The 18,729-nt window shown below is 39.7% G+C and overlaps 3 protein-coding genes across 3 annotated transcripts; all 3 read right to left on the bottom strand.

Moving 5' to 3' along the window:
- Positions 1-137: 137 nt before the first annotated feature.
- dnajc3a (DnaJ (Hsp40) homolog, subfamily C, member 3a) lies at positions 138-13,412 on the bottom strand. Its single transcript, XM_079563233.1, has 12 exons — positions 13,160-13,412; positions 12,306-12,416; positions 12,092-12,216; positions 11,755-11,829; positions 11,060-11,212; positions 10,815-10,996; positions 10,002-10,121; positions 7,649-7,754; positions 7,436-7,556; positions 4,694-4,826; positions 4,465-4,613; positions 138-522 (listed from the first exon to the last, which is right to left on the bottom strand). Exons 1-12 carry the CDS (start codon positions 13,239-13,241, stop codon positions 365-367), a joined length of 1,515 nt encoding a protein of 504 aa, XP_079419359.1. The 5' UTR covers positions 13,242-13,412; the 3' UTR covers positions 138-364.
- An 897-nt stretch (positions 13,413-14,309) lies between these two features.
- LOC306967688 (claudin-10-like) lies at positions 14,310-15,412 on the bottom strand (the record flags this gene model as incomplete). The annotated part of the gene is made up of 5 exons (XM_079562794.1): positions 14,310-14,505; positions 14,581-14,688; positions 14,764-14,845; positions 14,931-15,092; positions 15,181-15,412. 5 exons carry the CDS (start codon positions 15,410-15,412, stop codon positions 14,310-14,312), a joined length of 780 nt encoding a protein of 259 aa, XP_079418920.1.
- Positions 15,413-16,894: 1,482 nt separating this feature from the next.
- On the bottom strand, positions 16,895-18,421 carry LOC306967870 (claudin-10-like; the record flags this gene model as incomplete). Its single annotated transcript, XM_079563063.1, has 5 exons — positions 16,895-17,084; positions 17,391-17,498; positions 17,571-17,658; positions 17,732-17,893; positions 18,190-18,421. 5 exons carry the CDS (start codon positions 18,419-18,421, stop codon positions 16,895-16,897), a joined length of 780 nt encoding a protein of 259 aa, XP_079419189.1.
- Between the last annotated feature and the right edge of the window lie 308 nt (positions 18,422-18,729).

Genomic DNA, 18,729 nt, shown 5'->3' with positions numbered 1-18,729 from the left:
TCCATTGAACATGTTTTATTCAGAACATACAACTTTATCAAAAGTAAATTAAACAATACTTTATTTAAAGTGCATAAATAATTCTTGTTTAGAAACCTCCACATATAGAAAAATAGACAGTGTATATTCCTGTATACACACTGACATTTGACACGTAAATTCCAGTATTCCTTTTCCTTGACATATTGAACAAAAAACCTAAAACACCTAAATGATCGGGGTTGTCTTAACAAACGCCACATCTTTAATAAGGCCATCACAGTGGTCCACATCAGTCTCATCACTTCTTATGCCATGTTCAACTGTTCAATATAACCTCTTTCCAATAGGGACAATGATATGAACATCCACACAGTTCAGCTCATCAGTTGTAGTTGAACTTGAAGTGGAAATTTCCTGATCCGAATGGGTTGAATCCCTGAGATCCGGGGAAGCCGCCGTGGAAGTGCTGATGGAAGTTTTGGCCTTGCTGACTCTCTGGGTCCATGGGGTCTTCTCCGTGGTCAAACTTCTCTCTCATCTCTGCAATGGCACACGATTGATTTCAATCTCCAAGTTCCAAACAGCATCATAACAGTAAAAATTCAAATAACAGTCCTTTCAATATTAGTACAAACCAAAACGTGTTCTATTATACTGTATGCAGTGTTGGGAACGTTACTTTTAAAAAGTAATTAGTTATAGTTACTCACTACTTGTTCCAAAAAGTAACTGAGTTAGTAACTGAATTACTCTATAATAAAAGTAACTCGTTACCAGGGAAAGTAACTATTTGTGTTGCTATATGTCAAAGAATTTTGTTTTTTTGTTGTTGCTGTTTTCACAAGTCAATTGAAATGGTTAGAACAGACAGGTGTTCAAAGATGTTCAAAGATGTTCATAGTAACTGAATGAACTGAATGGGGGGTGAGTGGGGGAGGCCCCTGTGACTGAGTGGTATTGTATTTGCGCCGCTGTTTTATTAATGTAGGAATATGGCCGTATTCAAAGAGAATGGGGAGGAACAAGAGTAACATGTGCCAACGATCAGGGCAGACTTTACGCACAAGCATGATGTCTCTCCGTGAAACAATCGACAGCAAATATAAGTTTACATGCCCCAGAAGGTTAGTGGCCTTGCACTGTTCTATGGAGCGGAGAGCGGGGAGAGAGGAAGAAGAAAGGCGCTGAGAGAGAGAGAGGGAGAAAGACGTGTCTCCACCGCGTCCACTGCGTCTTTGGGTTAAAAATAAGTTCCAACACTACTGATCAATGATCACCAACTTGATTCTCCCCTGCGGCTGCACCGCGCTGTGGGGATGACAAGCCGCGGGTCGGGGACACAAGTAGTTTATGGAGCAGAGAGCGCGATGCAGTACTCTGCACGGACAGTCAGATGTGCGTGTTCTGCTCCGTCAGACTCCGCCCACCCTCTCCACTGCTCTCCCCATGCTGACACCGCGGCGCTTCATTCAGCCCAATTGTAACGTGCCACTTTGTTTACCCAGTAACGATAACGGCGTTGTAACGACGAGGAGAGTAATGAATTAGATTACTCCGTTACTGAAAAAATAACGCCGTTACCTAACGCCGTTCTTTTAAACGGCGTTATTCCAAACACTGACTGTATGTATCCAAGGTTTATCTTGTTATAAGACTAGGGGTAGAAAATTATTTTATTATAATTATTAGGCCCAAGCGCCATCAGAGCCGACGAAGGGGCTCTTATAATTCTGTAGCAGTGAGCAGAGCACACAAAATAACTCATGCACCCCTTTTGTTGTGCATGTACACATGTATTAGAAAAATGAACTGACACCCCTAAAACACTCACTAATGCACGTCCTGTGACCAAATGTAATGCAAAAATCAACATTGTAATTGTACAGAGCCCAAAAAAAACAAATCAGTGGGCGACTGAGAGGGACCCAGGACCCCGACCATGAGGAAGGAATACTAAGACATACACTTTCAAAAATACAGTATATAGTTTAGGGACCCTAATAGGGAAACATTGTTTTCGTATTGGAATATTATTATTCTTTCACACGTCATAAATGTCACACAGCGAACATTGACGAAAACTAACTTTGGCCCAAAATTCAAATCCAATATATTTCCAAATCTTACAATCTTTCTAAAAATTGGCGTGATACGTTTGCTAAGTAATGATGTAATTGCTCTACTTCCGGGTCCAACTGAACTTTAGCCCTATTCACTATGATGGGATTTAGCTGACTTGAATCTGTTGAAGAGCCGACTACAAGGATCTTTTTAAACATCTGATCACAATGAAATATTACATTTACTTTGGATTTTCATTAAAGGAATAGGCCACCGTTTTTACATACTAAGATATGTTCTTACCTCACTTTAGACGTGTTAATATATCCCCGTCTGGTCTTTGTCCGCGCGCCCTGTCACGCAAACGGAGCACATACGCAGCCTCTCCCACATGTTACATAGCTCCGAAAAAGCTCACGATAGAAGCTACCAAGCTCTTCCACGTGTTCCCTATTTAAATAAAGTTACGTGAAGTGTTTTCATGCGAAGTATATTTACACAGAAATGTAGCATGTCGATTTTATAAGCAAATAAAAAGGGGGACTATATTGTGAGGCGTAATGATACGAGCAGTAAAACGTCCGCGCAGTAACTCCTAAAGGTTATTGACGGAAGTGAGCGGGGGAAGTCTTTAAGAGTTACTACGCGGACGCTGTGCTCCTCGTATCATTACGCCTCACAATATAGTCCCCCTTTTTATTTGCTTATAAAATCGACATGCTACATTTCTGGGTAAATATACTTCGCATGAAAACACTTCACGTAACTTTATTTAAATAGGGAACACGTGGAAGAGCTTGGTAGCTTCTATCGTGAGCTTTTTCGGAGCTATGTGACATGTGGGAGAGGCTGTGTATGTGCTCCGTTTGCGTGACAGAGCGCACGGACAAAGACCAGACGGGGATATATTAACTCGACTAAAGTGAGCTAAGAACATATCTTAGTATGTAAAAACGGTGGCCTATTCCTTTAAGATAAGATAAGATGATACTTCATTGATCTCACAGATGGAGAAATTGCATTCGATGAGAGAGCATTCAGTGCGCACCACTCTTTTTCCACTCTTTTTAGTAATGCTTTTCTGGCATTAATTATCTTCTTTTTTTTTTTCCATACACAACAAGGCTTATTTTAAATATAAAAATATCTTCATATTACCTGGAGAAATGTTGAGCTATATTGTTCGAAAGGTGTAAACAGTTGGCCTTTTATCAGATTCAGATGATGTTGTGGTTTTTGTTGTGTTTGTTGTGTTTATCTATGGAACTCTCAGCAGTTTGGTAGCTAATTATTGGGTGTGATGTCACACTTAAACGTATAGCACCAACCTCAGTTTTTTTTAACACTGTGAGACACCTGGCCAAAAATAAAGTTTGCCATAGAATCACAAAAGTTGGTACAGATGTACATCATGGAAAGTTGAGCAAAAAATAGTAATATGTCAATGGTATCTACGCCATATTGGATGACGGCCATTTTTGATGAAAGCCTGCAAAGCGGGAATCCACCATTTTTTAAATGTCGTACAAAATCTATCTCCAATGGCTACTTTGGGGGAAAATAATCGAGGGAAGTGGACCTTCAAAAGTTCTTCATAAAGTAAAACTGTACCAAGAATTTCTCGTATGCGTATATGAAGTCTGATTTTTAGAAATCTTTTATCAGTTGTTAAAGTCCCAGTCCTCAACCCTTTCATTTGGATAAATTCAAATTAGGTGCCATTGCACCTTCTACAGGATGGAGCAAATTTGTATGTTGACAATAAATAATCAGGAAAAACTCTATTTGGTCGTTCTGATCAAAAAGGCGATCACACCTATGCCATATTTTTCACAGTGTTGCTGTAGCGATGATTAAAACTCCAATTTTATTCTAATGGGAAAAGGTTAGAATCGTATAATTCGGCACTTTGCGCTTTTTCTATCTCCACTTGGGGATAACCTGGTGGAAATGATCTACAGAAGTGTGGGATCAAAACATTTCCGGATTTCGATTTGATTTTAACTTGAAATATACTTCAGTTTGCACAGACATAATAATACTATGTCTGTGCAAACTGAAGTATATTTCATGTTAAAATCAAATTCATACAAACTTTTCTTTGTATATGGTCAAAAAACACCCTTGCACTTTGTCAAGTACCGAGAGGGCACATTAAAAAAGAGTAACTTTTGCCATTATATTGCATTCCAAAGCCAAAAAATTCAGACCCCTGAAAGAAAATAAACAAAGGCAGTAGCAATAATACCGTAATGTAAACTCCCTTACTTATTTTCTTAAGAAAGATACTCAGCATTTTCTAGACCACTGTTATTGTCACAGTGGAAATCACAAGGTCCTATGGTAAGATTTGGTTTGAGCAGCGTATGTTACTGTATTTTTACACCAAGTTGAACCTAATATATATTTTCAATATTTTACCTGGATTTGTGAGGACCTCTTTAGCCCGAGCAATGTCAATGAACTTCTTCTCTGCGTTCTTTTTCTCATCTGGATCTTGGAAGTTGTCCGGGTGCCACTGTTGGGCTAGTTTCCTGTAGGCTTTGATAATCTCCTTTTTCTGTGCTGTCCTACTCAGGGGAGACATTATCACTTGGGTAAAGAACCGACTCCAGGTGAGGGGTATATCAATGAGTAATACTGAACCCACCTTTTGACTCCCAAAATTTTGTAGTAATCTTTTTTCTGAGACTGTTTGAGCAGCCTTCGAGCTTTTTCCAGGCCTTCTTTGATTTCACGGTCATTCTCATTCAGCTTTGCAGCACTCTCGAAGTCCTTGACGGCTAGAAACAAACAGAAATACTTAGTCTGTTGTATTTTGGTAAGTGAGAGAGCAAACAAACACAACCCTCAACACTCCAAACCTCTTCATTTAAACACCATTGAAATCCTCCATAATTTTTCTGTCATCATTAAAAAAAAGCACTTTCCGCCAACCAGTAAACCAGCGAACCTTCAGATCATTTGGCAGAAGCTCTGGGCTGTTTGAGTGCGCACGTTTGAGGATTGTTTACCCTGTAAGGTGTAGTGGGGTGAAAACCACCCATGGGTTCTGACAGTTTAAAAGCCCTCGCCGTGGCGCCTGGCATTCCCACCTGCTGATGTGTTCACACGGTGGTAATAAGAGCATTGCACGCTGGTGAGCCAAGTAACCAGAGGCAGCAAGCAAACCCAGCTCTACGTTAAAGGAATAGGCCACCGTTTTTATATACTAAGATATGTTCTTACCTCACTTTAGTCGAGTTAATATATCCCCGTCTGGTCATTGTCCGCGCGCTCTGTCACGCAAACGGAGCACATACGCAGCCTCTCCCATATGTGACATAGCTCCGAAAAAGCTCACGATAGAAGCTACCAAGCTCTTCCACGTGTTCCCTATTTAAATAAAGTTACGTGAAGTGTTTTCATGCGAAGTATATTTACACAGAAATGTAACGTGTCGATTTTATAAGCAAATAAAAAGGGGGACTATATTGTGAGGCGTAATGATACGAGGAGTAAAACGTCCGCGTAGTAACTCCTAAAGACTTCCCCCGCTCACTTCCGTCAATAACCTTTAGGAGTTACTGCGCGGACGTTTTACTCCTCGTATCATTACGCCTCACAATATAGTCCCCCTTTTTATTTGCTTATAAAATCGACACGTTACATTTCTGTGTAAATATACTTCGCATGAAAACACTTCACGTAACTTTATTTAAATAGGGAACACGTGGAAGAGCTTGGTAGCTTCTATCGTGAGCTTTTTCGGAGCTATGTCACATATGGGAGAGGCTGCGTATGTGCTCCGTTTGCGTGACAGAGCGCGCGGACAATGACCAGACGGGGATATATTAACTCGACTAAAGTGAGGTAAGAACATATCTTAGTATATAAAAACGGTGGCCTATTCCTTTAAGCTACAATAAATGTACTTTTATTAGTGTTTTAAACTAGCCTGGCTAACACCAGACTAAAATCACAAGTGATATTTAGTCTGGGGACCACCAATTCATTTTCTCGTAGGAGAGGTGTGGTTTACGATCGTCAATAGTCGTTCATTGGGCGATACGAAAAAAAAAAAAAAGTCTATCATGCGTCTGCACGTAGCCATGGCCAATCGTATCATCGTATGAGATGACGTATGACGTACCCACTGTAAACTTTTGAGCTAAATTATTTAGAACAAGGTCTAAAGCTTGATCGAAAAATACCATCGTGTCTGCTGCTGTCATGTTTGATCCGTAAATAAACTTTTTTTTTTTTTATCCGTAAATAAACTACAAGCTTCCGTATATCGAATAGTGCGTCATCGTCTTGCGTCCCTCCTCGCTCTGTGATTGGTTCCCAAATCCACCGAAAAATTTGGGCCATTGTCCCCAGGCTGTTGTGCAGTTCGAAATAATTCGAGCGCACACAGCAGCATGGTGTTAGCCAGGTTAGTTTTAAACATCATTTGTCTCCTTAAATTTGAAAAGCTGAATTGCTATCAAATAAATATACACTGCATGCACATTTATTACGCAAGTGAGTTTTTTGACCATACAACTGTGCATGCAGTGTATGTCAATTTTAACAAATAGTTATTGAAATATAACTTCAAATGCTGAAATGCTGAAACTTACAGCAATTCTTACAGGCAGCATTGGCCCAGTATTTTTTGTTGTAAAAAAGATACTTGATCTAATTTTCACCTAGAGAACCGAATCAAAAATAAATCACCTGACAAATATAAGCTGTAAATGGCTAAGAATATTCATTAGTTGTCATATTTTTTAAGACATCGTGACAAGTGTTGCTGAATCACTTGATTGACAATTGAACATAGCAAGAACAAGAACACTTAAAAAAAAAAATGGTCAGGGAAAAATAACGGGCAGATAAAATGATGGCAAGAAGATAAAGTATTCATATGGATTTTACCATCTGCCATTACAGAACACTGCGTGACAATGATAGCAAAAAGCCATTGTTTATCCCTATGAGTTAATCCCTTTGCTATTAAAGGATTTGTGACAACATGATATGCTGTGCCTGCCTGCACTGTCAACCAAGAATGGGTAACAAATGTGGTGTTGAAGATAAAGAGCTGCATCGTTTTAAATAAAACACTTGAAATGAAAATTATTATATTAAGTAGTTATTTTTATATTGCTTTTTCACCTTTAAATTTTTAGCAAGCAAAGACCACAACTTCAAAGAGAGGGGTAGTTCAAGTCGTCATCTGTAATGGCGTTTAGAGTAGTGGAGCTTTTACCATCACACCTTTGTCAACAAATTACAAGTAGCAGGTTCATTTACGGATTTAATAGAGACGGGTTTAACAGATGATGTTAAGCTACTCAAAGCCCTAACAGTACCATACACAATGTTATTCAACACAAATGGGACTGTGCTGCTCCGTGTGACCTACCCTCCTCATACTGCTGGTCCTGGATGTATGCCTCGGCTCTGTCTTTCAGCACGTCCACATTGTCGGGCTCAGACTGCAGGACTTGAGTGCACACAGTCACAGCTCGGGTGGACTGCTGGCTCTGCTCAACACGGCACAGTAATGTAAACAGACACTGTTGATGCATTCCCTGAGTGGTGGAGTGTGTCATACGGCAGTAGCGAGGGACCTCACCTGCACCAGGGCGTGACAGATGCGCTGCTGGGCGAAGAGAGTGAAGTGATGCACGTTGGGCTCGGTCGTCATCACTGCCTCATATTTGCTTACAGCTTCTTCATATCTGAAAGAGGATAATACAGAGATATAACATGTATGCAACTTCCCTAGTGTCACAATATAGGTTTCTGTTGGTTTGTGTATCCATTAGACCAGTGGTTTCCAAAGAGGGGTCCAGGGCAAAGCTTGTCTACAAAACAAGTACATTAAAAAAAAGAAATGATTTTGAAAGGAAATGCGCATTTATTTACTACATTGTACCACAATCACAAGTATTTAACTTACAGTCATTACTAGATGCTGCTTTTTATATCCTTTTAGTTGCAAAAAACTAACAAATTCTTTTGAATAGAGTAAATATATTATCATTGGGGCACTCTGAGAGATTTTCAGATCCCTAAGGGGGCCGCAATGTCCCAGACTTTGGGAATGGCTGCATTAGACAAATCTCAAAGACAAGGCGTGAGATTTTGGCTTTGATTCACAAAAGGTATGCGAGAACTGAAGAAAAAAAAAAAAATGCTTCCGACATAGAAATATGTCATAGAATGTGTGTTCTGAACTTGTGAAATTGAAAAAGGTGAAACAGTGGGTTTGCAATCAAGTGTGTCGGTCTACTGGAGCTTTATCTTATGACCTTGGGACGCACAATATGAGAAAAACAACATTCGAGAACTGTCATGAATATTCTGGTAACAATATTAGTGCTTTACTTAAACCAGCACAGAACATTCCACATGCAAACTGTTTATGCTATCAACTTGTGTCTAAAGAAATCCCAAAAAACTTATCAGGACCAAAACAAGATAAAAATGGTAAAAAATTATGATTAAACTTTCAATATATGTTCACAAAAAATATGTGTAAATAAGTCAGACAGAGGATCTTAGTGATTTTGTGAACTGAATTTATCTCCGCCTGATATTGCGATAACAATAATTTGGAATAATGTGCTGCCCTACGTATCATTGCTGACATATGGTAAATGGTCTCAACTTATATGGCGCTTCTTGGAGATATTTGATGTCCTCCAGAGAAGTCCTGATGTAGAGTTGCAAAGAGCAACCCCTGAATTTGTCAAAGCACTGACAAGGATTTTAGCCACTAAATCATAGGAGAACTAGTTCTCTCTATAAAGATTCTTCGGTCATCACTGACTGAATGTGAAAAGGAGTGTGTAGGACAGGGGACATTGTCCCGAGCACATGCTCTGCGACAGCAGTAGTATGGACTGAGCCTGACCTCAGGGTCATATTACAGTTGTTCACTAGATTTGGTCAATGAGCTGAAGTTAAGCTAACATTATAAAGCTAGACACTGCTCCACTGGCTCTGAATAGAAATCAGCCAGTTATTATTGTGCACTTTTGATACAGCGACGTGTGCCCAGCTGAACCCAAAGCACAAAAACGGATCAAGTTCTCCAGTGGTGAGCCAAAGTCTGGGCAGGGAAATTACGCACACAAGAGCGATATAATTCACACATGAACTTGACTTGTTGCCCTTCCCTCATGTTTTTGAGTCTTCAGCATCATCAGCCTGTTAATTAAGCTCAACTTTAGCATTAACAGTGTGATAGCGTTCATGCTAAAGTTGTTCATGCTAAAGCGTATATGGCTCTACGATGCGGATGTGAGGGGAGATTGCGGCGGGGCCACACATTAAGAAGGATCTGCTTCTCTGGCGCACATGTTTGACATAAAACAATTCTGCAGAGGCTCCTTGGTGCACGCTGGACAGAAAGGCAGGTCCACAGACCATCCTCCTTCACTACACAGTGCTGTTTGTGCGCTCGGGTGCAGTAGTGAACAGCATATTATGCATACGAGTGTGCACGCATTTTTATTATGTGTGTTATGTTTTGTTGGCACCCCCATGGAATAACTTAGCCTTAGCACCCCATGTGACCCTCCTGGGACAAATGTCTTGCGCCGCTGCTGGTTAAAAAAATCCAACTGCAAATATACATCACAACCACCAAGGTTTTTCAGCGCAAGTAAAAGCCCAGTCATTGCACCATATAACCATAACACTATCTTGTGAGCCAATTAATGTGAAATGTTATGTCCTCCAGATACGAAGCGGCATCAACATCAATTCACGACCTAACAGGATTTCCACAGATGTTTGGGAGCCAAAGACGGCAAATTGCTTGAGGATAAAGATATAGTCGGTCAACAGCTGATGCAATCCTGAGTATACAGAGGCTATGGTATTATATATTTACACAAGTATAGACCTCTTAGAGCGCACATACACATACTCACACACACACTCACGCGCACACACACATACACTCACACACACTGTACCTCTGCTCTTTGAGGAGTTCCTCTGCAGACTGGATCTGTTTGTTGAGCTTCTTGACCTGCTTGTAGTGGCTGTAACACTGTTTGTGATCAGGATCCAACTTTAGACACTCCCGGACTTCACTGCAGATAGATGATCAAAATGTACAGAAGAACAATTCGTTTGTGAGCAAGTTTAGCCAATGCGCAATGATAGCAATAGCAATATAATCAAAGGACACTACCCATCAAAATAAAAATAAATGAATACATTTGTAGCCACTATTTGGGTTGAAGATATGAGTACCATTGTAAGATGGGAAAAAAATATTTCTACCCCAATGTAGACGTCAGTGTTGTAATCAATTGTTTCATGGCAAGTTATGAAAATGCACAACTAAATGTGCCTTGTCATGTTTATTAATGCGTTTTATCTTTTGTAACCTGAAAGCCTCCTGTGGACAGGTGTTGAAGGTGTTAGCACATGTGCTATAACACTTTAAACAATGCATCTGGTTTGTCCAATGTAATTGCTATGTCCATATTAAATTAAAAAATAAATAAAATAAAAATGGAAAAAAAAAAGGGTAATGACACTTAATACAGATTTTTGTCCAGGACTTTAGTACCCTGTATGTCGTGTATATACTTTTGAAAGATAGGTCCAGATTTCTTTGCCCCCATTGTTACAAAAGGGCCTTAATTTGATATGCAATTTAGCTTAAAGCACCACTTCACTTCTTTTGTGACTGATTTATTTTAAAATGGTGGTCCCCTAACATCCATTTTGACAAGACTTGGACTGAAGTTTCAATTGAATGCCGAGGCACCACTCACTTGAGGGACAGCTCGTGGTCTCCGAGGTTATAGTAGATGGTGCTGAGTTTGTAGAAGGCCTGTGTATTGTCACTCTTTAATTTAGAAGCAGCTTTTAGGTCAGTGGCAGCTTTCCACATCTCTCCCATTTGAATGAAGCACTCGGCTCGCATCTCACGGGAACTCGCATCCCAGACACAAGTCTATAAGAAGATGGATATAACAACATTGTTTTTGCAAAACAAATTGGTGGTTACATCCCTTACCTCAATGATAGTGTCAAGCTGGGATGCAGCTGTTACATAGTCTTTGTTCTTGAAGCTCCCGTGTGCCTCTGCTGTAAGCCTCTGAATTTCATCAGACTTTTTCAGCTGACTTTGGGCTTCACTTTCTTCTTTGTCGCTGGGGTTGGACTTCAACTGTTACAGAACAAAGCAAGATATGTCTGTTTTTTATACCCTTTCTGAATTAGTTTGGATTTTTAGCATTTGCTACGAATGTTAGCTCCATGATAAATGTCAATATAATTTAACTAACATCTTGCATGAGAGGCTGTTCAGACAGACAGTGTTAAGAACATAAACATGAGGCATTGCCCTGGGTGAGTATAAGACGCTGACATGGCAACACACTAGTACTACTGGCCATATCTCATGACATAATGGATGAAACCAATCAATGTTTATCAAAAAAAAATCTCAGCAGTCATGAGTCTCAACAGGAAGTTTTGAAATTAATTAACTTTGTACAATTATATAGACTGATTTACTCATAGTTTACAAAGTCATTCTTATCTTGAAAGAAAACAGAACAATATTTAAAAAAAATATGACTTTCTGATGATTCAAGACCACTAAAATTGCTTTGCAGATCAACAGTGACACCTTCTGGTCATTTTACTTCCTGCTTATCTAGCCTGTCTTAATCTCAGACAATTTGAATAGACTATTATTGGACTCACCACAGTCTTAAAGTCACTTTCTGCCTCATCTAGTTTTCCATGTTTCAGAAGAAGATTTCCTCTCTGTAGCCGCGCCTAATGGGTTGAAAACAAGTCAGTGTTTTTAAGTAGTCGATAAACACGTTAAACAGCTGGTATAATGACCTATTTTCCCAGTCATAGTTTAGATTCTTTACTCAGGCGGAGGCTTTACTTTTACATTTCCATTGCTACTGACAACAGTTTACAACATGATAATATAATAACACCATGAATAGTAAAGTGAATAGAAATTTCATGCAGATACTGCAACATTCGCAATCACAGTGGGTGAGAAAAGCGAGTATGGAAAACTTACAGATGTGAAGTCTGGTTTTAGCTCAATGACTTTGGTCAGATCCGGCAAAGCAGATTTCGACTTTCCCAATGCTAAGTAGACAGTGGCTCTTCTGTAATAGGCCAAATAATTCTTTGGATCCCCATCTGGAAAAAACAAAACAAATGTGACAAATAATAATAAGACAATAAGACAAGCTATAGGCATTTTTGGATTGCATAGGTGTTTCACTTACCCACAGCAGCATGAAAGTGTGACAGAGCATCTGCAAGCTGTCCAGCGGCAAGCAGCTTCTTTCCCATTTCCATGTGATTGTCCACACTGCCATCTCTGCCACATTTCACTCCTGGGATACACATAAGACAGATCACATTCATTACAACGAAGACATCAGTATTTGTAATTCTCCTTGAAAGCTCTTCAACACTGACAGTGCAAAACTGATGTATGTCTGTGTTGTAGCTATATTGATCATACTAATGGCACATAGAGATAATGGCACATAGAGATGAATAGAGACAGTCTGAACAGCAAAACATAACATAAATAAACTAAACTATCCGCAAACACGTGATCAAAGAAATCATGAAAAGTACTCAAAGAGGTCAGTCAACTTTACACCTACACGTCATGTTTCGTAATGTATTAAGTGAACTGCTTTAAAATGTAATAAAGCATCGATCATTAGCATTAGCCAACAGTATTGATTTAGCTCAACCAGCGCTACGCATACACACTCTAGTTTCAGAGAGCCACACGCAGCTCTCGCTCTCTCGGCTCTTTGACCGTTCCGTGACTGGTTAGTAAAGTCTTCGTTTGGGTCTCCTTATGCAGTAAACGCTCTGATCAAAATAGGTTGCAGCCATAATAGATCCACGGTTGGTGAGATCGTGTTATCGGGTTGTTTGTATTCGACAAGTTTCAGAACTCGAGCTAGCCTAAGTTTCGAAAAAGTTGCATGTTCAGCTTTCAGTCCAGTGCAGTCTGTAAAAAAAAAAGTATTATAGTAAAAAACCATGCCCTTCTAACGACAGCCACATCGGGGGGTTTTCTTGTCTTTTTTTTTCCTACAATACTTAACTTCCTTACCTTGATACCTCATGTCAATCAGAACAAGGAGATAAGGGATATAATTCAGTATCTTGTGAGCCGCCTGGTGGATGGAAACCATAGTTAACGCTTGACATGCGGAGGTGCGCGGTCGTAACTGTGTAGCCTAGTGTAGAATTGAAAAATATGTAGATTAATGTTTCGCCGGTCATGAAATTTCTCCAAATGTCCCATGTGTTGACAGCTAGCACGGGCTCCCAGGCTGTCAGAGCGAGGAAGCCGTCCGCAGCCGACCGGTCGTGGGGCGCTGTGATTGGCTGGAGCGCATGGACAATCCCGCCCCTCTCCATTGGTTCAACAGAGAGGAGCCACGGCAGCAAAAGAGCCTATCAACTGTTTATTTGCATGCCTTTAGTGCAAGGTATGTGCGTGGCGGAAATGATGTCTAATTCCTCATTTGGCCTTCAGTCATTGATTGTTGTTGCATTCATTTAATCGATTAATTCCATTCCACATTATTTGCTTGTGACAGTCAAGCATCGGTTTGTATTGTTTTTTTTCAAAAATAACCCTACAAAATTAGACCTCACATCGCTCTTTCTTGATTAAACACAAGTTGTTTTAAAAGTTTATATGAACATTGTTCCCAGTGCCTCCAACTGGACACCTTGATCCTCCCTTTAGTCATTTTCTCCCCCATGGCCTAAAAAAAGGGCAGAATTTGCTCATTAAAGGATCATCATGAATATAAAATTAAACTATTAACCATGAAGGAACTGTAGATTAAATTAGGCAAAAAGTCACATTTGTACACCGAAAACTATATTGACAGAAAATATTGAAATCAGCTTGTCGAAGTCCCCTTAATCACAGTTGAATTCTGTGGGAAACACTGGATCTGAGTTAAGTTTATTACAGTGCACATACTGTATAAAAAAAAAAACACACACACAAATTATGTGTACAATTAACATTTATTTTAAGTTTGCAAGGTACAAGAATAATAATTTGTCTGAAGAATGGCTTGGTGCCCGAAATGTCACTACTAGGTGAGCTATATTAAAAAGCTGGGACTTAACAGTTGTGCGGATCCTCATTTTTTTCTTCACAAGAACAATAAGTAATTTCACAGCCTTTTAGCCTTGAACGCTTATTAAATGTATATTACAACATTATACCTATGCATCCATCACACATATGCATTTGTTGCTGTTGTCTTTGTGGTGCTACTGATTCCAGATAGGCTGCTTGCTCTGCTGTTACTGCTGCTGAGCCTTGATTTCCGGCTCTCAGTCACAACCGACGGGGCAGAAGACACTACGCTCTTCTTTGTTGGAACGACTGTGTAGGCCTCCGGCAACGGGAAAGCAGGGTACATCTCTGACCTGTTTGGTTGCAAATGTTAGATTTAAAAAAAATCATCCAAATAATTTCCAAACCAAATAGGGGTTAATATGTACCTGGACCGACAGCCTTCTATTCCTAATATAATACTTATCATGAGGCCTCCAGCTACAAGAAGAGTGGAGCCTCCCCAGCCAATGAAGACGCCAACTCCTATTTCAAATCTGGCAAATGCAAGCACACATCAGGTAATCTACAGAATAACATTATGTGTTTTATTAAGCAACATCTGTTCTTACCTTTGAGCTCTGAAAGTTGGGTCTTGAAATTCTGATCTAATTTTATTCCCATAATATGAAAAGGCCACCATAGAAGATAACCCTAAAATGAAAACATTATCATAAGTTAACTCACAGTAACAAAAAAACAAAACAAAAAACTTGTATTGATTATCCAAATTGCTTACCTGAAATAAGGAAATTCATCCCACCAGCGAAGCTTACTCTTGCATTTGCTAACTCAGAACCTCCAATTTTGGTACACTTCATGCCCACTAAGACTAGGATTGATCCAAAGAACGCCAAGATAATGGAAATAATGATGAGAGCCCGGCACATGTGGATATCCCCTACAGTTAAATTTGAAATAAAATGTCAAGAAACAGTTCATGTTTTGTTATTTTTTTTGTTATCCTAATTATCCATATTGTTACTTACAGTTTATTGCCAGCATGGATGGGATTCCCTTGCAGTCTGACACACCAGTGGAGTCAGATATGCAGTCCTTCCACAGGTTTGAGAAGTAGTTTGAAGTGGTAAGTACTATACTGTCCACCTCAGACCATGTCCATATTTCTGTCGGCATCGTAGAGCAGACAAGAATCCAACCTGCCACGCAAACCACAAAGCATCCGATCTCCATGTACATCACCACCGTTCTGTACTTCATCTTTGCTAATAAGTTAGTCAGACACAAAGAGAGGCCACGCAAATGCACTAGCTTCTCCGGTTGACAATAATGGCTAAGGCTGTTCCCTCCTCTGATGTCACATAAACACACACAAACAAGTGGCAAGAGGCAGAACGTTTTGCCTGAAACTTTGAATGGTTTGCTTTCTAAAGGTCACCCTGCATGACGCGCTGAAGTCCCCATGCCATGCACAAGCTGACCCGCATGGTTTCACATAACATCAAGTTTCAGCTGCAGCCACAATGTTTTGGGTTGGCTCCTGTTTCTTAAGATAATACATGTCTTAAAACAGAGAAGTCATCAAACAGAAGCAAGCAAATGTTTAAAAGACAGATAAGGACAATAGTGCTGTACTAAAGTTGCAGGGGGCAGAGGTCTACCCCTGGTATTTAGGAAGGGTATACGCTGATTTATAATTATTCACACTAAGTTACACTGAGCTTATAGCATGACTTCGATTAGCCATCTGTACTATAATGTTACCAGAGGACATACCGGAACACAATATACTAGAATATCTGGGCCATGGTACCTAAACCTACAGTCTGTGTTCAATACAAGATCATTCATAAAGTATCTAATGATTTTTAGAGTGATCTGTAAGTGTTGGATCTTTACTATTATAAGATGTATGCGTCGTTTTTGAATTCATTTTTATTATTATTTTTTCTTCATTATTTGGTAGGGACAGTGCATGTTAATGAAGACACATACTGGATTGTATCCTTATTTTACATCCGTTGTCCCCCACTCGCACTCTCAAACACACTCTCATTCATCCTGGCCTGTTGTACATGTTTTTAGTGGTAGGGGATACTTAAACTCCACACAGAAAGGCCCTGTCCAGGTGGGAATCGAACGTGGGACCTATCAGTTATTATCACTTGATAGTATATAACTGACAATAAAGAAAATACACCACTACAATTTTCTTTGTTTTATTATTAAAACAACAGGACAAACCATAGATCAGAACATGTTAACATGGTTTGATCTTTAAAAGGAGTCAACAGCGGTAAACAAGTCAGATACAAGTGAACAGACTTACATTTAAAAATGACAACATCTGATGACATGAAATTAGACATAGACCTGAACTCAGCTTAAGTGATAGCCTTTAAGTCTAAATGTTTTACAAATGTAGCATTGATTGTTGAAATTGAACGCCTGTCTGGGCATGCAACTTGATGCAACATAAGTAGTAAAAAATTACTCCCTTTACTAATCTCAGCAACTAATCTGATTCCCTGGTGCCATAACTTTGACCAATGAGACTCTCTCTCTCTCTCTCTCTCTCTCTCTCTCTCTCTCTCTCTCTCTCTCTCTCTCTCTCTCTCTCTCTCTCTCTCTCTCTCTCTCTCTCTCTCTCATTTTGCAAACTTACAGACTATCACTTTCATCATCTTCCTTTTATATTTATAGACATACATGTGCACAAATTATGAAATGTTGACTTAGCATCTACACAAATGCGTCCCTCTGTGAGATCTTCTCTGTGGTTCGAGATAGCATGGAGATCTTGGAGCTGCTGGACCGTCCTGAGCCATAATACTCATACTGTCTTGAGGGTCTGTAGTATCCAGTGTATAAGGATCGGCCACGGTAGCGTGGGGCTGCGTAGGTGTTCGTCCCATACACATTCACCACTTGACTGTTAAACACAATACATGGTTGTGAAGTTACTGTATATGAAGCATTGGAACTTCTTTCTAACAGTAAAAAGATAATGCCTGTGTGAGAGATGTGTGAAATGGGTCACATAACAAGACACTACAATGTTTAACTTCCTCTGTGCTACTAACAATGGTAGTAATATTAAAGTAGTAGTAGTAGCTATGGGTTTCTAGGTCTGTGTGTGCACGTAGTTTATTCATTATTAGTGATTTGTTGTACTAAAGTAATTCTTTTGAAATAGCTGTACTTCTTTATTCCTTTTAGGAATCATTAAATACATTACCTTTTAGGCCAGATGACACGGAAGACAGAGACAGCATAAAGCACAGCTCCAAAGTAGATGAGAAAGCATCCGACCAGTCCAAGAAATATTGGAGGTCCTAAGTCATACCTAGAATCACCGAGACCATCACATATACAGTATGAGTAAGTATGCTTTAGATATTATAATAAGTAACTTAACCTTAATACTCCTGGGGCTAAACTGGCTGCAAAACTTGTCCTTGCAACTCTGTTGATGTACAAGCAGTAAGCGGCAATATCTGAAAGACCTGCACGTAAAGATGTGTTGTTGCAAAGAAATCTTGGTAAACATTTCTGAGATTTATAAAGGCAACTTCTCACCTCCAACAAAATGGAAGACAGCTCCAGATAGAACGAGTTTGTCCTTAACTGCTTCAGATCCACCGATATACGTGCACTCCATGCCCACAAAGCATAGCACTACTGCAAAAAATGCAATGGTCAGGCCGCACATGAGTAATCCTCGGACTCCTTGGACATAAGCTGCAAGAAGAAAAATTGACAGCTATTGTTCAGAGTGTGACAAGTTCATATACAATTTAGTGAAAAAAAAGGTTTGCAGTCAGTTAACTTCGTATCTGTAGTCCCTTATAAACACCGAAGAAGTAACATAGCAGCAGCAAGTAGCATAGAAAACTAAACCATACCCCAATAATAGAGTATTTTCTAATTGATATACAAATTGTTGTTACAAGTTCAATAGAATTAATATTACTCGTACAAGTTTGAAATACTCCTATAAAGGAACACATTACTCCATGCACTTCAGACAGACTTACTGGCAACGCTCCAGAGGACAGGATAGTCTCTGCAGTTGGTGATGGCTGTGGAGTCAGTGAAACAGTCCTTCCACAGATTGGACCAGTACCAGGCCACTTTAATGATAAAGGAACCTCCCTGGCCTCCAAGCTGAGTTATCCTCCAATAGTCCATGGCCATAGTGCATAAGACAAAGAACCATCCCAGCGACGTGATCAGAAATCCAAAGATCTGGATTAGACGTTTCCTCATTGTTAAATAAAAATAAAAAAAACTATGAACTATACTCTGCTGTAATGTCTCTGTTCTCTTGGTGAAGGGTGAACGGATGTGTTTCCTCTTTTGCCTAAAGAATAGATTTGTGTTGTTATATGTCAGCACTGTTGATGAGGGCACTGAGACTGTCACTTGTTGACTGTAAATATGCAGGAGGGTGCCAACCAACCTACCTACCTATCTATCTATCTGGCTAATCTACACCAGTATGGGCTTTTGGTAATCTGAGAAGATCCTATTTCTAGAACATGCAAGCTTTTTCATCACCAGTTACTTATGATATT

The sequence above is a fragment of the Gobius niger genome (assembly GCF_951799975.1).
Source record: "Gobius niger genome assembly, chromosome: 9".
In the NCBI taxonomy this organism is placed as follows: domain Eukaryota; kingdom Metazoa; phylum Chordata; class Actinopteri; order Gobiiformes; family Gobiidae; genus Gobius; species Gobius niger.
This window is presented reverse-complemented; position numbering and strand designations above follow the sequence as displayed.